Below are 19,345 nucleotides of genomic sequence, written 5' to 3'. Positions count from 1 at the left end.
AAACATTTACTTTCTGTTAAAAAAAAAATAATTGATGAAGGTGTCTACACCCTATATCGGATTTTTATATTGGAAGCAAGTTTCCTCAAAGGGGGATGTGGGAGGCCCAGAACCGATTGTGATGCTGGGTGTAATTGCCAGCAGAGATTTTACAGTGCTACTGTTTTTACCATTATTTTTGTCGTTGGTGGTGGTGGTACCCTGGTTACAAAGTTATATAAGTTTAATAACCTGTTCAAACTCTCCCTCAGGTTCTGTTATTTTTATCACATAGTTTTGCAGAGCATGAGGCTTTCAAAAACACATATATAGACATAGAAGAATTGCCTACACTTTAAAAAAGAAGACACCTCTATTCAATAGTTTTCAAATTTTAGTATGCACATGAGAATCACCTGGGGACCTCATTAAAAATTCAGATCCTTAGAATTTACCACCAGAGCCTGATTATATATGTGGGGTGGGGCAAAGAATCCATGGGTTACAATTCTACCAAGCGTCTCCAAGACCTTTTACCTATAGGAAAACAATAGCAGTGGTGATCAGACTGTAGTCCTCAGTGTGTTCTCCCACATGAGAAAGCGGCGCCAAGTGGCCCACATTTGAGCGTGAGAGCCTTCTCCTTGGCATTCTCTCTCACCTTGATGGCGATGTGACCGTGGATATTTTCCATTTCTCCCAGCAAGGCTGACATCAAGGAGCTTTTCCCAGAGCCCACGGTGCCCACCACAGCCACTAACTGGCCTGGCCTAATGTCCAGGTTCACGCTGAAAGAGAAAGTGTATTTGAAGGAGACAAAGGCAATTATTCAAGAGGAGTTTAAGCCCCTTCTCAGACTCGCTATGGGAAGTCTGGTATTAGGAGATTTTCCTTCAAGACCGGAGAATTTGTCCTGGATATACAAGACTCCAAAATGCTTTCTTAATGTCGTTGTTGTTGTTTAGCTCTAAGAGCCTAGAGAGTGAGCCTTAACATATCCAACTCATCTATATATGCCATTTGTGCCAAACATGGGTTTCCACTGAAAAAAATCCTCTTAGAACCAACATGGTACCATCGAACACGCTGGTACCTAGAGAACTGAGTTCAACTCCCAGCTTTGTCACTGCTGAGCTATGTGATCTTGGAAGGTCACATCCTCTGGACTCATTTCTAAACTAAGGGGGTTGGACTAGATCAGTTTCTCAAACTTGGCTCTTCAGTGAGGATAGCCATTCAGTGGAGCCCTTGCTGAAAGCACAGATTCCCTGGCCCCTCTCCTGGGTATCTGGCTGTGTCTGGCTGAGGTGGGGCCCACAGTGGGCTAGACTCCTAGAAACTCTGTGTTGCGGCCCTATTGTTTGAGTTTCTAGAACATTAGGAACATCAAAAACTTGTTCACAGTCTTTGAATTTGCCCATTGAACTGAACTTGTTCTAGATTTATACTAGCAAAGTGGAAGCTATGTCCAGTCTTCTCTTTGCAAAGAGAGGCTTTCAGATTGGGAGAGTTCGGAGGAGGAGCTTTCTGGCCTGACACATCCTGGGGCAAGCTCCAGAGTCCATGTTCAAGGCAATAGAAATAGCAGAGAAGGGTGGAAAGTCCTAAGTGTAGCAGGAAGACAATAAGGTATGCTCAAGCTCCTGGAATACACTGTGTACCCTGCTCAGTGGGTGACCTGGGTGTGCTGTTACATGTATAGCAAAAGAAATATATTACATGCAACAGTGTGGCAAGAAGCGGTTAGCTTAGGGCAGAGGAGGTAGCTTCCAGGGAAGGATGTAGGAATGGGTTGTTTAGATATAAATCTCCAGATATTTGAAAGTGAATCTTATAGAAGCAGCTCCCATTGTCCACTCTGAGGAAAGAACTCCAATGTTCTCGATTATTATTCTTAAATGAATAAATGAATGAATGAACTTAAATTGAGTTCAGGTTCTTGTGTGAATCCTCCACCACCTTCAGAAACCTAGGCCACCGGCTCACTCTGCACTATCTCCATCCACAATTTGGAAAACAAACATCTGCATGGTTTTCCGTTGAACTCACATAGTCCCGCAGCAGGAAAGCAGGATGGCAGATGCAGGCATAGGCAAAGAGGTTCAGGCTCTTCCCTGTCAGCTCATCCCTCCAGGAGTTGAGCCTGCACTAGTATCTAAATGAACATGTGCACACAGCTCATCTCCCCATCTGTTCTATTACATGGAATTTTTCAGCCACAGGACCAGTGAAGAGAATCCTAAAGAACAGGATGGAAAATGGGCAACTCACTCTTGAATTGTGGCTTCCGAATTCTGGTCCCAGGTAAAGGAAGCCTCGGAAAACTGCACAACTGTGTCTGTTGAGAAAAGGCCTCTCTTTTAGTCAGATGCAGGTCTCCCTATGTCTGTCCTCCCTTCCTCAGCCCTCAGGTGTCCCTCTCTGCTTCCTCCAGCAGATCCTGAGATGACTTCTGTCAGTGCTGGCTCCTACAGTAGTACTAAGAGGAAAACAAAAACTCCTGAGGTGAGACCAGAAGTTGCCCGCATATGAAATCCTTTTCAATTCAGGAGTCCCAGGCCTATTGGTAGCCCAGATTCTAGATGGGCAGATGCTCTGGGTACATTCTCAGGCCCTGCATCACCTCATGTTCTGGTATAAATTCCACTTCTGTGTATAAATTCAGCCACTGCTCACCCTGGAATACAGGCCAACTGCATGTTCTGGCCATGAATGCCCCCAAACACTTAAACCTCCAGAACCTGTGTTTTTCTTTGCTCCAGCCTATCTTCCCAGCTCCGCATGCTCAGCTCCATCCTGACTTCTGCTTTTGAGACCTTTTGCAGGATTTCTTGCTTATTCTCAGAACGGCTGACTTAGCTTTGTCTAGCAATCTGGCTAAGCAATCTATTCTGAGTGTAAACGTAACTTAAAGTAAACACAGTATGCTTATATGTAAAGGTAGGTTCAAGGTAAGTCCCCAAACTCTCTCTTTCAATCAGTTTGCTGCTGCTGAGCCCCGTATATCAAAGTTCTGGTACAAGCACTGTGAATAAGTTTGGGAAGAAACTTCCAAGTTCATTTACCAAAATTGCAGTCATGTCGAATGGCAGATGTGTCCAACTCATCCCCTCCCAAGTACTTCTCCAGCCGTCGTATGGAAACACTGGCCTAAAGAAGGACAAAGAATCTCAAGAATAAAAAATCCAATGACCAATACAAGCAGGGAGAGGATTTTGACTTTGCCATCAGCCTTAAATGTGGAAGAAGACAGTCAACCTGCCAGGCTTCTTGCCCATAATTTGCCACTTGCCAAAGCTGGAACCTCCCGATACTTACCACAAACTCAGGCACATCTCAGCCATGAGAGAGCCAGCCCATCCCTCTGGACAGAGGCAAATTAAGAAGCTCTGTTTCAGCCCTTCAGAAAACTTGGGGCAGGGGGAGCAACTCCACTGCTCTTTCCAATCTTTGGACCTATTTCCAGAAACCGTTTCCTGCCTTCCTCTTAGGTCAAACCCTAACTTCTATCCGGTTCTGGCAACTAGGCCCCTAGCATGCTCTTTAACTGAGTTCATGCCTTGATGACCCATTCAGTGTCCTAACTGAGCCACTACTGGGACTCTGTAGAAGAACTGGCCATGGCACACTTCCACACAGGCCAAGCTTAAACTGCAGCTGATCCAAATATCAGCAGAACACCCTGTATTGCTCCTGGGACATGGGAACTTGGGAAGATTTCCAGGAGCTTTTACAAGGATGTTCCTCACCTGCCTCCCTGTCTTCCAGGGAGGCTGTCACGAGATGATTTCTCGTCACCAACTGGATTCTGATGAGTATAAGGCTTTCTGCCTCTCCTTAGAGTGCAACTGCAGACTATGCCCTGCCTAGCTGCTGCAGGGACCAGCTCCTGAGAAACAGAGTGTCCCATTGCCCTGTCACATTGTCATCTGGCCCCTTCTATTTCAATGTCATCTTGTGGGACAGGAAATGCAGGGAGCTGACACTTTTGTTGATCTTGTTTTGCCATGTAATAAACTGAATTTCTCAGCACCTTCCAGAACAGGCGGGCCTTCTCCTAAACACCAGCCCTTCCTATGGCCTGAGCTGTCTGAAGTGAGCCACCTCTGAGATGAATGCCGATCACCACACTCTGTCATCCTGGCTACCTCACCAGTCTGCCACCTGCTCTGTCATCTTCCCCCTGAGGTCTGGTGCCTGGTCCATCTCAGTGACCATGCTCGGTTTTTAGGAGCCAGATACTCGCCCTGGCCCATCCAAAGCCTCTTGAACTCCAAACTCATTTTCTGACAGCTTGAGGCTTTCAAATTGCCTTCAGTTTTACCACCACGTGGACTAATACAAAGAGAGGATCTTTTATCTCCCTTCATGCCGTAGTTCTCTAATGCTATACAAATCCTTCAACAGCCTTGGGAAAATGTAAAGAGAACTAGGCTTGGAAAAGGGCTTAGAAATGTTCCAAGTACCAGGGTCAATCATAAATGCTTTTATAAGCATCGTCGTATAAATGGGCTCAGAGAGAGCTTGTGATTTTACTAAGATCAAACCATTGTTCTCCAGAGACCAACAAATCTTTCTAATTGAAAGTTCACCAGCAGAAGCTAGAAATGAGATATGATAGGCCAGTAATTCTGAAATCGGAGATAATTAATTGGAGACAGTCAGTTAACAGTGAAAGTCCTACGTACCTGGAGTACAGCGGAGATCACCATTGGGAGTATGGTCATGGGATAGCGTAGGATATTGAAGAGAGAGATGGCGGTGAAAGCCTTTTCTGCATCCAAAATATTATTGCTATCCACAAGGACGTAAACTGAAAATGTGACCACAGATACCTGGAAAAGCAAGGTCGTGAGCAATTTAGTCCTACAAGGAAAGGCTCAAGCAGCCTTGTACTAAGTCTCAGAAACACAGCATATCAGAGTTGAAGGAGTCTTAGGGATTATATCAACCTTCCCAAGTTGCAAATGAAAAATTTGAGCCAGAAAAGAAGGAAATATCTTGCCTGATTCATAAAGTCAATTAATGGCATTGCTGGAACCAGAGCTCAGGTTTCCTGGCTCCTGTACCAGTGTTTCTTCTACTATCGACCCAGATGGTCTCCCCAAGAAGATGGGAAGCCCTTCTTTGCAAATCATTCCTGGATACCACATTCATGCTGAACATCCTCCAACTTGCTCTGGGCTCTCAGACCACCAAATTGTACACAAGGGTGAAACTGGAGTTGGGGGCATGGGGTAGGAAGAACGGTCTAGAGAGTTAAAAAGTGGGGTGGAGTCCCCTAGATTTTGGGGTCAGGCCTACAGGTGCTGGGCAGTCTGTCAGGACAACCCTTTGTCTTCAGGAAGCTGACCCAGCCCACTGACTCATGTCACTCACCAGGACTGGAGTTATGTATAAGAAAAACATTATCATAGCCTGCAGCTGCCCATAGGCGAGAAGGTTCTTAAGCTCTTTCTTCCGAATGTCATGGATTTGTTCTTTGAATGAAGGTTCCCATGCGAAATATTTCAGGATCTAATAGGATAGAAAAGAGCACAGTTCACACTGTTGCCCCAAAAGGACACTCATCCCTCTATTTTTAGAATATGCTCCCCAAAATCAGCAGGGGAGGGGTGTAGAAATCCATATTGTAAAGTATGATTACAGAGAGGTAGCTCGTGTTTGTTGACAATCTACTATGGATAAAACATTTTAAACACATTATTTTACTTAATTCCTGTAACAGTCTATGTGCGACCAACTGTCCCAGTATGCCTGGGACTAAGAGTTGTCCAGGACATGAGGCTTTCAGTGCCAGACCTGGAAAGTTCTGGATAAACCAGGAAGAGTTAGTCCCCTACTTTTGTAGAATTATTGTATCTATTTTAACAATAAGGAAACAGGCTGAGAGAAGCTAAATAACTTGCCCAAAGTCACCAAGCTAGGTAGTGGTAGAGCCGAGATTCAAAACCAGGTCTAGTCATTTTGCCACACTAGCAGAAAAGCATATCAAAGTTCTGTGTGAAGAAATATCAGGGCATTTTCAAGAAGTTTAGGGTAATGCAAAATCTATCTATCTATCTATCTATCTATCTATCTATCTATCTATCTATCTATTGGGGGAATTAAAGTGGGGAAAAATGTTTTCAAGTTTAAAATATATATATATGTATATATACCTATATATACACATATATATGTATATATGCACGTATATGTATATATATGTATATATACATACATATGTATATATGTGAATATATGTGTGTGTATATAGATGTACATATATATACATATGTGTATATATATACACACACACATATATTCATATATGTATACACATACACACACACACATATATATTCATAGTCTTATTGGTAACCTTTGTAGAATAAATGCATTATTTTAAAAGTTGTCAAATAGAGAAAAGAAGAAAGCATTTAGCCTTCCTATCCTGTACGAATTTTATTTTAAGGTAATCAACTAGTTGAGATAATTCTTCTTTATAGAATTCCAGCTTATCAATGTCAAAGGATTAATGGAATTAAAATATCACCCTTTTGTAACTCCTAATGAAATAATAGATCAAGGCAATGATCCGCAGTGGCTGTTAAATTTTTATGACAGTGGTTTTTCAACCTTAGCCACATATTAAAATTACTTAGAGAGTTTTAAAAATATACTATATGGCTAAAGCTCACCCCTAGAGAGTCCAATTTAATTGGTTTGAAGTAGGGTCCAAACTTCAGTGGGTTTTACAAACTTCCTAGGGGATCGAAATGTGCTGCCAGGGCCACAAATCACTGTTCTAGGTGAAAGAATGGCAGGAAACTTAATAAGGGATAAATCAGGCTAACAACTCCTGGACCTCTGCCTACACATCATCACCAATGTTTGAAAGTACACACCACAGCATCACCTGAAACATCCTTACCCACCCTGTCCAAAAAACATCAAGCCTAAAAACATAATCAAGTTTTAGGCCTAAGCACCAATTTACAAGAAATTCATGAAACAAGACAACCTAGTTTCTCTAATATGACTCAAAAAAGAGGGGCAGGGGAAGAGGTACTATTGTGGAGTAAAAGCACTGTCAACTAAATGCCATGTGTGAATATTTTTGAATCCTCATTCAAACTAACCAACAGTTGTGTGTGTGTGTGTGTGTGTGTGTGTATGTGTGTGTGTGTGTACACGCGCATGCATGCGCATGTGGGGGGGAGAGAGAGAGAGAGAGAGAGAGAGAGAGAGAGAGAGAGAGAGAGAGATGAGGCAATTAGGAAAATTTAGTGGTACCAAAGAATGATTGTTAATTTCTTTAGTTGTGATAATGGTATTGTGGTTATGTTAAAAACAAAGTCTGTCTTTGAGAAATATATACAAAGTATTTACTAATGAAATGACAACATAATCTGGGATTTTCTTTAAAATAATCTAGCAGAGCATGAAGTGGGAAGCGGAGGAGTAGAAATGAAACTAGGTTATGCTGATAATTGCTAGAGCTGGTTGGTGTCCATGGGGGTTCATTCTGTCTACTTCTGTGCAGATTTGACAATTTATAAGGTAATGTAAAAACAAAACAAATCATTTAAGGTAAATAAATAGAAACAAAAGTTCAAATGAGGGCCTGAGAGGGGTAGTAAGAGAAACAACAGGAGACTTGTGGGTAAATGAATCAGGAGTCATGTGACACCACACAGGCCTAGCAGCAGGAGTCCACAGCCTCTATCAGGGTTTGTTAAGGCCTGCTGCTGTCATTGCACACAGAGGGCTACCTACGGCTTGATGTCTCACCTTGATCCCACTGAGAATCTCATTCATGATCTTTATACGTTTATCTTTATTTTCCATATTTTTTACCTGCCAGGAAAAAGTAAAACAAAAACAAAACACACTTTTACATGAGAAGATCCAGATTTGCTGCAGACGCTCGTGGTGGCACTCGTGGCTGCCACTTGGTAAGAACTCGAGGTGCCCAGTGATGGGATGTGTCTCTCCCACTCTCCTCTTTGCCCACTCTGCCTCTAACACAGCCACCATCTTTCTGATCCTTGAATGTGCCAACCCCATTTCTGCCCCCTACAGTCTTGGCCTGACTATGCCTTCTTCTCAGGTTGTTTTTCTCAAGGCTTGCTCCTTCATGGTCAGGCTTGTGTTGTTCAGAGCTCAGCTCAAATGTCCCCTTCTCACAGAGGCTTTTCCTGACCCCATAATCTAAAACAACCACCCAGTTAACTCGCTGTCATATCAGCCTGTTTAATTCTCTGTGTAGCAAGGTCGATGGCCAAGACTTAGGCTTAAAGTTTGGGCCACTCGTGTGACTGCCCTGCAAGGTTTGTATTGGTTTGTATTGCTATGGTGGAAAAACAGGGGCAATAATCACTGTTCTAAGAACAGCCCAGTGGAGAGGGTGGAAGAGTTATGCTCAGGGTCCCTGGACAGCTCTTCTCATTCCAAGCAGGCTCTTCTCTCTAACATGAATGAAGATAGAGTATATAAACATTAAGAGTGGTCAGAAGATGCAAAGGGAAGATAAAGAAAGCTAAATTAATTTGGAATGGTAGAAGGACTTCCATCAGCTTTGCTTTGCCCACACTCCCACAAGAGTTAGAAAAAAAATAAGAAAAAGACTTTAGACTTTGAAGAAGGTCTATATCCCCAGGGTGACTTTGTTTCTTTACCTGAATAGCCCTACTTTTGGTGGTGAATATTGCATTAACTGGGATTAGGATTGCCATCAACCCAACACCTGCTAAGACTGAGGGTCCCAACTCTATCCATAGGAAGAAAATGGAAAAGGCAATCTGTAGAACAGTTGACCACAGCATTTGGATATAGTTAGCCACATCCATGAGCTTCTGGGAATCCACAGACATCAAGTTCACTGTTTCTCCTATGGTGTACTGCTTCCTGTCCCGGTTGGATAGGATCAGTGCCTAAGGATAAAGACTGGCATTAGAATACATGGACAAGGACAAGGATCCTGGGGAGTAACAGGGGAAACTTAGGAAATGAGACTACAGCAAAAGGATGGGCTCCACATGGACACAACCTTTTCAAGGGGCTGTGCCTTCTTGCCTCCAAATTTTACATACACTCTTCTCTCATCCTGACCACTCTTTCTTGCTATTCCCACCTTCTCTAATCCCACACGCCCCACCCCCACTTCTTTGCTCAGAAAATTCCTACTTATTCTTTAGTGTTAGCGTAGATGAAACTTCTTCTGAAAAGATTTCCCTAACTCTCAATCTTAGATACCCGTCCTGTGTACCCGCATAACATCTTGTGCTTATCTCAGCCATTACATTCATCACATTGAGCTGTACTTGTCTTGTTTTTCTATTTCCCTACCGGATGTACACTTTGTGAGGACAAGGGCTACATCTGTCCATTTCACTACAGTATCATAGAGCACACAGTAGGGGATCAAGTACTAAAGGATGGAATGAATGGAGGGATGAAGAGAGGAAGCATCTGCTGATTCTGGCCTTGCGGCCTTTTGATACGGCAATGTTATTTGGAGCCATACTCTTATGAGGAGGTTGCAACCATTCCCAGGAAAGACCGAGATCTTAGAATAGAGAGGAAAACTGCAGGTTCCCACATTTGAAGCAAAATGACTTTCTTATTATCAGGAATTTTCAAGCAATGTCTAGATACCTAAATGTTATGTATGGGCCTTCTATTCTCATGTTAAAAAGATCAGAAGGCTGATCGACAGTGCCTTGCAATAATGCACCCTGCTAAGGGACTTGGGTCGGGGGCCACTGAAACTGGCTTGCACTACGCTCACCAAAGCACTGTTGGTGTGGGCTCCATCTTCCTGGAGGAAGGAAAACCTTCTTCTAGTTCCCACAAAGACAGTGTATGGGCTACGAGTGTCCTTAGACATTCACCTCAGTTCTCCTAGAAGCTCTACTGTCATCTTAATCCACCAACACATTTTTTTCTCTGGAACATATCAGGATTCTTGGTCATACAGTAAAAATAGAAATTTCCTAAAATGTTAGGCCACCAAGGTTCTAGAGAAATCAGTCCACCTCTTTGCCTCCCTTTTGGTGTGGAAAAACAAAACACAACAAAGTAACATGTTCAAGGTAATTGCTATAGTTTTCTTTTCTTAATAAATCTCAGTAAAGTGGAAAAGTAATTGATCTAGTCTCAATAGGCTTCATCTAGGCACAGCTCTTGGCTATGTAATTGTAGGCACTGAAACGAGCTAAGCCTTATTTCTCTGTAAAATGGGGATAATGCAATTACTTCACAGGGCTATGGATTGATAATAGATGTGAACATGCTTAATAATATTTCATAAATGAAGCATTGTCTAAACATATGGAATTGGTTTTAGATTCTATTTTAGTAGCAATATTTATGTAAATGAAGGCCTCATTAAGGGTTCTATTTTACAAATTCCTTATATATGCAACAGTTGCAAAAACTGTTAAGAATCAAAATAGTGGGAACAAAACATCACAATTAAAAAAGCGTACATTCGTTAGAAATGACTGAGACAGCCTGGTTAGTGACCCCATATCCTGCAAACCAACAGAAATCTAATATCTCCAGAAGAAATAAGGTAATTAAAAAATTAATTTGAGGAAAGACAAATTTCAATGTAAGGGTTTCTGAGAGTTTAAAGGATTTGACCAGATTTCTGAAATTTGACCAAATTTCAATGTAAGGGTTTCTGAGAGTTTAAAGGATTTGATTTAGATTTGACCTGAAGACATTCGGATTACCTGTCTGGTCTCTTTTGATAAGTCAACATCTACACAGAGAAGACAGACACATCAGTGTTTTGAGGGAGGAAAGCAAAAGAGAAAACCAGAAACTGTAATAGAGAAATCACTGTGATGGAACTCTCTAGTGGTAGAGGAAAAAGAAGAAAGGGCAATTGCTTGATGTTCTGACCTATAAAAATTCTTATCTCTTCATTTATGAATTTGCTCCTCAGGCTTATAGTCACTGATCCTAACTATTCTATTTTCATTTCTTTTTCTTTCTTTCTTTCTTTTTAATTGAAATGTAATTGACTCTATTTTCATTTCTTAAGGGACGAAATGAAACTTCATCTTGGTATCTAAGAGATACAGAAAATACAGATGCCCTGAGAAAGTTAACCATTAAAGCAACATATCAGAGGGAAGATGAGCAAAATCATCTCAAGAAAATGGAGAGCTCCCAAGTCTGCAGAACTCCATAAGCAGAGTGAATATATTTACAAATCAAAAAAGGAATCAGGCAGAAGAGGGGTTGGTCAGCCACTAAAGATTTAGGAAAAGAAGTCTCTAGGAAGAAGCGGGTCTGGGGAGATGGAGCCTTGGGCTCATAGAGCTTCTAGACTGTGGTAAAATAGTAATTTGAGATGGATGCACCAGATCCTACGAGTGCAGTTTCATGTAGTATCAGGCTTAAGTGCTGGCAGTTTTAAGAATCTGCCCTTAGCCAGCTTCTTTTCTGACTTTACATTCTTTCCCAAGACATTTTTCACCTTGCCAAGAGAGGTAGAAGAGAAGGACAGATAGGCAAGCTTTCAAGGCTAAAAGGCAAATCCTGGGGGGAGATGGGTTTGCTAGCTTTTCCCTGGAGTGCATGCTCCCTCCTACCCCACCCCTACACCTTATGTCTATATACACATTTTTTGTATTTTAATTTCCATCTAAAGAAGGCTGTATGGTTAGTCAAAAACCAAGTGTTGAGGTCAATGATCATTTCCATCAAATTTTCTTCAATCTTGGAATAAATGCTCACGTTTACTAAGGGGATTTTCTTTGGCGATACCTGATAGTCCACTTACCTTTTTATATACAGAAGCCATAATGATTGTCCGTACGTTTAGGCCCAGAACAAAGCACAGTTGAAAATGGTACTGAAGGCAGATAGACTGGATGGAGGCCACGGCGAACAAGAGGATCGAATAGATATATCCAACCCACACGTAGGTGTTACGGTCATTTGTGAAGGAGATCATCAATCTACCAGAGCAAAACCAAGTGATTCTCATCAAGCCTTTACAGGGTCCTCACACTCCTCGTGCATAGCCCGCTACCCTACCCCGCCCTGTGAGTAACAAAAGTGACCAGATTTGTCTGGTGTTTTCGGAAGGCTGAGCGCTACAGTGTACTAGCACTTTTGCTTTGGCTTGGAGACGAGCAGTGAGAGCTTAGGACAAGCTTAGGATGTGTCTAGCATGAGTTAGTAGGGCTTCCACTGGAGGATTGTTCATTCCATAGACCTCAGCAGACAGACGTCCTGTCATGGTTATCCTGAACTGCCCACCGAAGGCCGTGACCGGGAGCCAGGAGGTACCGACACCAGGTTCAAGGCTCTCCCCGGGTATGCTGCCCACCTCTTGGATGGGGCTCAGCCCACGACAGTCCTGTTTAACAAACAAGAGCCCCTACCAAGTGTCTGGCTTCCTATGGTGGGGGAGCAGATGGGTGTGGAAAAGAGAGAGGCTAAAGGACATATCATCTTAGATTTCAAAAGCTGTCGTGTGCTTTTCAAGAACACAATGCTGTAAGGTGAAAGAAAATTGTGAGCATTTTTTGAAAATGGGAATTAATAATAAGCTCCAGCCTGCATACAGAGGGCCAAGAAGGAGAGTGGCAGAGGAGGCCCTGAGACAGCCCAAGGCCCATGAACTCACTTCAGCAGCTGAGGACTCACAAACGTTAATATGTCATTCATGAGCTTCAGCAGCAACGATTTCAGGATTATGACGTAGAAAATTTTGAAGAAGGTCTTGACCAACCAGGACTTGGGAAAGTCTTCTGTGGTCTTAGATTTCTTTTGTTTCTTTTTAGCTTCTTCCTAGGTACAAAACCAAAGGACAGTGTCCACAGAGCTGAGGGATGTAAGACTGTGTTCTGCACCGAATCCTGGTGCCTTCTTTGTCCAGAGTTTGGTGACTCACAGGGGCACACAACACATATTTACGAGTGAAATAATAAATTAATTAACTGCTAATGCTAACTCCCACCAAGGTACAAATTCTAGTAGGTTAAGGTATTATTTTATTTTTCTATTTTCAAAAACATTTTATTATAGAAAATTTCAAATCTACCCAAAAGGAGAGCAAAGAGTACGTTATACCCCCACGTATTCATCACTAAGGTACTGTTAGGATTGTGAATACTATTAATGATAAAATATGCACTGCAAAGGATAAAGTGCAATAAAAATATGAGGACAAAATCACCATGACACTGATGTCCCCTTGTCCGAGACATAAAGAACATTCACACAGACCCTCATGGACAGTTACCAGGACAAGGACATCTTGGCTTTGGCTCTGGTTCTTGTTCAGGCCGTTCAGGCCGCCTCCGGAGTTCCTCTGGGATTTCTTCTGCTGCCGTCTCTGAAATGCCCGCCTGGACTTCAGCAGCTCCTCTGCCATGACTGTTTCAAATTTGCTGACTAGTATCTTGGTTTTAAGCTTTTCGTCAACATCCCAGACATCTTTCAGTGTCAGAGGTTGCTTATAGCCTTTCAGAACAATGCTAGGACAAGAGTGACCCACAGGCTGAGTCAGAGGCTGTTTACTTGGTGTCTCTATCAAAGCCTGCCTCCCAGTTCCGGGATGGAGGACAGAAGAATCAGACTTCTCCCTTTCCACACCACCCCATCTCTCCTGACCCTTTGAACTTGACAGAAGAGTGGAGGAGAGCAAGAAAGGGATATGGTGGGGGTAGCAGAAGGTGGTAGACAACAAGAGAAAGGGAAGAGGAGGGGTACTGCTGAATTAAAAGAGCAAAAAGAGCATCACCTCCCCCTGCTCCTTCCTCCTCAAACACTGGCTGCCGCTCTGCTGCTCTGGCATCTCCCTGAGGGGCCTCCACGATGCCCTGAAAGAACTGAGCAGATCTGGAGGCCACCTCGACACTGTCTCTCTAGGTCAGAGCCCCTCAACCTGGCATTTGAGAACACGAATGGAAAATAAATCACATCTTTATTTTTAATAGCTTCTAACTGATATTTAGCCTTTCCTTCTAATATAACTGTAGGCAACCAACCAGAGTTGTAAAAAGGAATACCTATGCCTTTGTCACCAGGAGAAATCACAGATGTTTTCATGGCTTATTTACATGCATCGCTACTTTGAAACTATGGTCATCATTAGACCCGTGACTAGATCTTGTTATTTAATGCATTAATAAAGAAGCATTTCTTTTTTGGTTTTAAAAAATAGATTTAAGTAGCTGTATTTCAATATATTTGTTTTTCTCAATAATCATATGTCTTTTATGCATTTAAAACATGATCTGAGAAGGGGTTCATGGGTGTTAATAACCAAAAGAGTCCATGGAACTACAAAGGACAAGAACATCTACTCCAGATACTCTGGGAGCCCAGGCCAGATATTCTATCCTTTACCCTCCAAATCCGTACCACACTGCCTGCCCTCACATTTCCCTTTTCCTGTCCTACTGCCTCTTTTTCTTACTTCCCTTCCTTTTCTCCTTGGAACCCTCAGGTTACCAAGAGCCCCAGTCTTCCCAATGAAGGGATTCAACTAAATTGATCTGTAAGTTTTAACATTCTCTGACTCTAAGTAGAGGAGAAATGGAGGCCACAGGAGGCATTTTTAAAAATGAAAGTTTCCATCACTTTCAGAAGACTGAGGGGGTAAGGATAGTGACAACCCACTCTCCAGGCATTTCCTACCTGTCATACCAACTAAAGGTAATGCTACTCAGAAACGAAGCCGTGAATGATGGATTCTGCAAGACACACAAAAAATGAGAAAGTAAATCAATTGGAAACAGGAATTTTATGGAATTTTAAAATCAGAAACTGACATAATTTTGTGTTAGAAACTAGATATGATACTGAAGTAGGCTGGTCAACATATATTTATTTGGAGACCCCAAAGTTACTAGTAGAGGGATAATCAGATCTTCTGGCATAGATATATGAATTAATTGTCTATGCTGAAGATCTGTGGGTCAACGTAAAGGCGAGTGTTTCCACACTAGTCGCTTTCTGTTTCCTTATGTCATAAAATGGTCTTATACCATTGTATTCTGGGCTCAGGGAACTGCCAAGAGACCTAGACATCTCCAAGTTACATTTGTCAAGTTGCCATGCAATCAAATAATCTACAAGGTAGGTATATTTAGAGTCTTACATCTGATAGCTTATCTTTTTCTGAAAATGCTGAAAGGATCAAGATCAGGATCTGTAATGCATAAGAAATGAAGAACAGGCAGGAGTAGGCCAGACTGGAATTGTTGCCCTATGGGAAAACAAAAAACAAAACAGAAAAAAAAAAAAAAAAACAGAGAAAATGAGCCTTTCATTCAAATTAAGTCTAAACAGCCCACAGATGTCAATACTTGTGATTAAATCCTATATTGAATCCCCTAAATACAATTCAGTCCTGCAGCTCAACCTATTTTATGCCATTCACTCCAACTTAGAAGTTGCCTGGCAGTTTCTCCTCACATCACCCTCTCTTTCCTCCTTACCTGTAGCAGCATCCGAATCAGAGTCTGGAATTGGAAAGTATCACAGAGTATTGAGAGAATCCAGAATAAGGACAGGAACCAAGAGTCCTTCTGCACACACCATCGCCTGCTGTGTTGGATCAGCAAAACCAGGAGCTAGAGAGAAATTCACATCAACTTCTGAAAAATGTTGTCACTGGTCAAGGATAAGAGGCAAAAAGGATGTCAGAAAACAAAGGAAGAAAGGAGAGCTGAAGGAGGAGATTGTTATACCTAATCTGGCCAGGCAGAAAGAACACAAATGCCAAACTGTAGATGTCCTCTCTGATGCCATCCGACTCTCTTTCAGGGCCTCTGAGCTCTCCCTTGGACCCCTTTACTGACCCCATCTCTATTTACCACACTTGAGTGGGGAGTTAGCCAAGAACACAAAGGGTCACCATCTGCATTTTAATGGAATTATTTTGAGAGCCAGAAGAACCTTTTCAAGACCAAAGGAAATTAATCTCCGGCACTACAGTTGTCAGCTGGGGGAGGCAGATTCTGCTGAATAGGTGCGAGGTGTCTGTATCATGATTTTCTAATAATAGCAGACGAAGCAATTAATAAAAAACAGCTTGCCTGTAATAGTTCACCTGTATGTAATTAATTAAATGCAAATTATTAACTAATTAGTTAGTTAGTAAACCAGCATTCTGGAAGGGGGGGAAAAAGCTATAATTTGTAGCATTTGCCAACTTCTGTGGTATAAAGACTCCCACCGTGGTGGATTTCACATGATGTCACTAGATGCAGGGTTGAGAAGTGATGCACACAATCAGCTCTGTGACACTGCAGCTGCAGCACACCACACCACCAAGATCTTCCTTTATTTTATAACAGTGTTAAAACAACAATGCCTACAAGAGCCAGGCAGTCCATGTTACTGAGTGCAGTGAGTCTGGGGGACTGTACTGAGCACATACCTTGTCTCAGTATGGGGGCTACCCAATGCTAGCTGACTATTGCCCTGTGGGAACGTGGGCCCATAGTTGTCAGACATTCTGATTTTTTGAAAAAGACTGGAAATCCAAATAATTATGAGGCATCTTCTTCTTTTGAAATGATGGCATCTCAGAAGGAAATTTAACTTTGGGTGGTGAACACGCAATGCAATATACATATGGTGTATTATTGCATTGTACACTTGAAACTGATATAATTTTACTAACCAACATCACCCCAATAAATTTAATTTAAAAAACTATATAGTATCCCCCTCAAAAAAATGTTTGTTGAAGGAACATTAGCTTCTGTCATCAAGTTTATGCAAACAACTCTAGACTCAATGATCCACTGATTAGTCTACAGTCAATCAATTTAAAAACAGTATTTACAGCATTTAAGAAAATTATTTTACATTAAGAAATTTGGATTCTACAAATGATCCTTAGATGGCAAGATATGAGGGCATACGATATATATCTTAGACATTAAAGCTAGAACTTACTCTAGAGAGAAGGCTCTCTGAATTAATGTTTAAAAGAAGATGGAAAGCTAAACTTTGTTTCACCCCATTACAATCGAGCTTTGCCTCATCATAGGTCCCTTGAAAAAGGCAGACGAAATTGGACTTAATTTCATTCCAAAAGAGTAAATTTCAGTGAGATGACTGTGAGCAGAGAAAAGATAAACAAGGCAGAAGTGGCGATAGGCCTTACCCATGTGCCCAGGTAGAGGCTTGGATTGGTATATCTAATGGCAGGGACTGAGGCTTGTCCAGAGTCTTCTGTGAATACAAGAGCCAGTTCTATGGCTGCTAGAATAAAAAGAAACCCAACGAGCACCTGAGAAGGAAAAAAGACCACTGTTAGGAAGATTTCACCCTTTAGAATAAAATGGTTCCCAGTAATAGATGGTAAAAATGGTGTTCATGATTCAGATAACTCAATAAATATTTCTGGCATGAATGGATACACGTAATTCAAGCGATATAATAAAAGTCAAAGGATGCTGTGTTAAGTGTTTTTGAGGAATGTTGAATGTGATCGTTTTAAAATGCGCCCACAAATTTTTTGATATTCCTCCTTTCAAAAAGCAGAGCTTTGTTCCCATTTCCTTGAGTGTGGACTGAACTTAGTGACTTGCTTCTAATGAACAGAATATGGTGGAAGTGAGAATATGTGACTTCCAAGATGGAAAACAAGGTGGCTTCCTCCTGGTTCCCTCTCTTAGATCACTCACTGCAAGGAAAGCTACTAGCCCCATTGTGAGGGACTCAAGCAGCTCTACAGAGAGGCCACTTGGTAAGGCAATGAGACCTCCTGCCAAAGGCCATGTGAGCAAGTCACTGTAGAATCAGATCTTCTAGTCACAATCAAAACTTCAGATGACCTTAGTCCCAGCATATTAACTATAACCTCATTAGAGATCTTGAAACAAAACTCAGATACACTGCTCCCAAATTCTTGATGTGAGAAAACGGTGAGATAAAAATTTTATTGTGTTGCACAGCAATAGGTAACTAAGACAATAGTTAACAATTTGTTACACAGCAATAGGTAACTAATACAATAGTTTTAAAAGGGGGATCCCCCACCCCAATTGGGATGACATTATTACCTGTCTTTGGTCATTAGTTCCAGCTTTTTCACTATATAACCTTTGAAAATATTGCAAATGATTGCAACTATGTCATCCTAAGATGACTCCAAGCCAATCAGTATTTGTCCTGTAAGCTCATGAGTCATAATATATATTGTATTGTTTTAAAGTATCATCTCCACCCATTAAGATGGAAAATTACTACTTCCGCTGAGGAGTTCTACCAGTATCTTAGTCCTGAAAATGAAGATTTTTACTATCTCACCTACCCTCATCTTTTTCTACTGCCATCCATCTAACCCTACTCATTCTCATGTCTCATTCATCCAGAATGGCTAAGATACTGGGCCCTTTGTAATAAAAACCAGCCAAGGAGAGAGATGACTGCACCCTTAACCAATAGGACCAGTGCTGTTATTTAGAAAGGCAGAGAGTCAAAGACATGTTAATAAGAGGAATGCATTTTTTCTAAAGTAAATAATATACTACACAGTACTGTGCTTACCGCACATGAGAACGTAATTTTTTTTTTTTTTGGAAAAAAAAAAATGGCTTTTGAAGCGGTAAGTTATGTTAGCCTTCAGGTGAATTAGGAGATAAAATAGAGCAAGCCCTCTTGAAGATGACTAGATAAAGAGAATACCAACCAGCGGACCATTCCCCAGGCCAAAGAAAAGGAGGGGGCCTTGCTATGGGTTTACATATATTCAACTCTGTACAAATTGATTAGAAATACATGGAGCAATCCATACCAAAAAGGACCAATTTATGTTATAAAGAATTCCTACAAAACAATATTAAAAAAAAACAACAAACTAACAACCAATGCAAAAAATAGAATATAAATAGATAATTTAGAGAAAAAGAAACACAAAGGGCTTCTAAACTATAAAAAGATGTTTAACCTCACTAATAATAAGAGAGGGCAATTTCAAATTATGATCTACTGTTTTTCACTTAATTGATGAGCATAGATCAAAAAGTTTTATAATAAAAATTTGATGAGACTGAGGAAATTTCCTTGATGGAGGGAAATTTATACTGTCTATAAAAATTTCGAGTCCACATACTCTTATCCCAGTAATTCCATTTTTAGGACTTTATCTTACAGACACACTCATATGTGCAAAGCTATTTATTGCAGCATGGCTTATGATGGCAGAAGGTTAAAACTAAATTTCTATCATTTAGGGCACATAAATTATGGTACATCCAAATAACAGCATCTTAAGAAGTCAGTAAAAAGAAAGAAGCAGATCTTTATGTGCTAAAAATAGAAGATCTCTAAGACACAGAGAATGAGACACTAGCATTTGTGTGAAAAAAAAAAGTAGATAGGTATTTGTACC

At 41.3% G+C, this 19,345-nt stretch overlaps 1 protein-coding gene across 1 annotated transcript in view; it reads right to left on the bottom strand.

The window, feature by feature from the left end:
- Positions 1-19,345, bottom strand: part of ABCC2 (ATP binding cassette subfamily C member 2) — a 57,372-nt gene that overhangs the window by 25,493 nt on the left and 12,534 nt on the right. Inside the window, exons 4-17 of the mRNA XM_011378827.2 lie at positions 17,114-17,239; positions 15,435-15,569; positions 15,095-15,202; positions 14,632-14,687; positions 13,232-13,466; positions 12,614-12,777; positions 11,762-11,939; positions 8,643-8,897; positions 7,756-7,821; positions 5,359-5,496; positions 4,668-4,814; positions 3,045-3,129; positions 2,251-2,317; positions 641-767 (exon numbers count right to left, since the gene is read on the bottom strand). Of these exons, the coding sequence (XP_011377129.1) occupies positions 641-767; positions 2,251-2,317; positions 3,045-3,129; positions 4,668-4,814; positions 5,359-5,496; positions 7,756-7,821; positions 8,643-8,897; positions 11,762-11,939; positions 12,614-12,777; positions 13,232-13,466; positions 14,632-14,687; positions 15,095-15,202; positions 15,435-15,569; positions 17,114-17,239 (1,887 nt within the window). The remainder of the gene's footprint in view (positions 1-640; positions 768-2,250; positions 2,318-3,044; positions 3,130-4,667; positions 4,815-5,358; positions 5,497-7,755; positions 7,822-8,642; positions 8,898-11,761; positions 11,940-12,613; positions 12,778-13,231; positions 13,467-14,631; positions 14,688-15,094; positions 15,203-15,434; positions 15,570-17,113; positions 17,240-19,345) is intronic.

The sequence above is a fragment of the Pteropus vampyrus genome, unplaced genomic scaffold (assembly GCF_000151845.1).
Source record: "Pteropus vampyrus isolate Shadow unplaced genomic scaffold, Pvam_2.0 Scaffold348, whole genome shotgun sequence".
Taxonomy (NCBI): Eukaryota; Metazoa; Chordata; class Mammalia; order Chiroptera; family Pteropodidae; genus Pteropus; species Pteropus vampyrus.
Note: the sequence above shows the minus strand (reverse complement) of the source record. Positions and strands in the feature narration are given on the sequence as shown.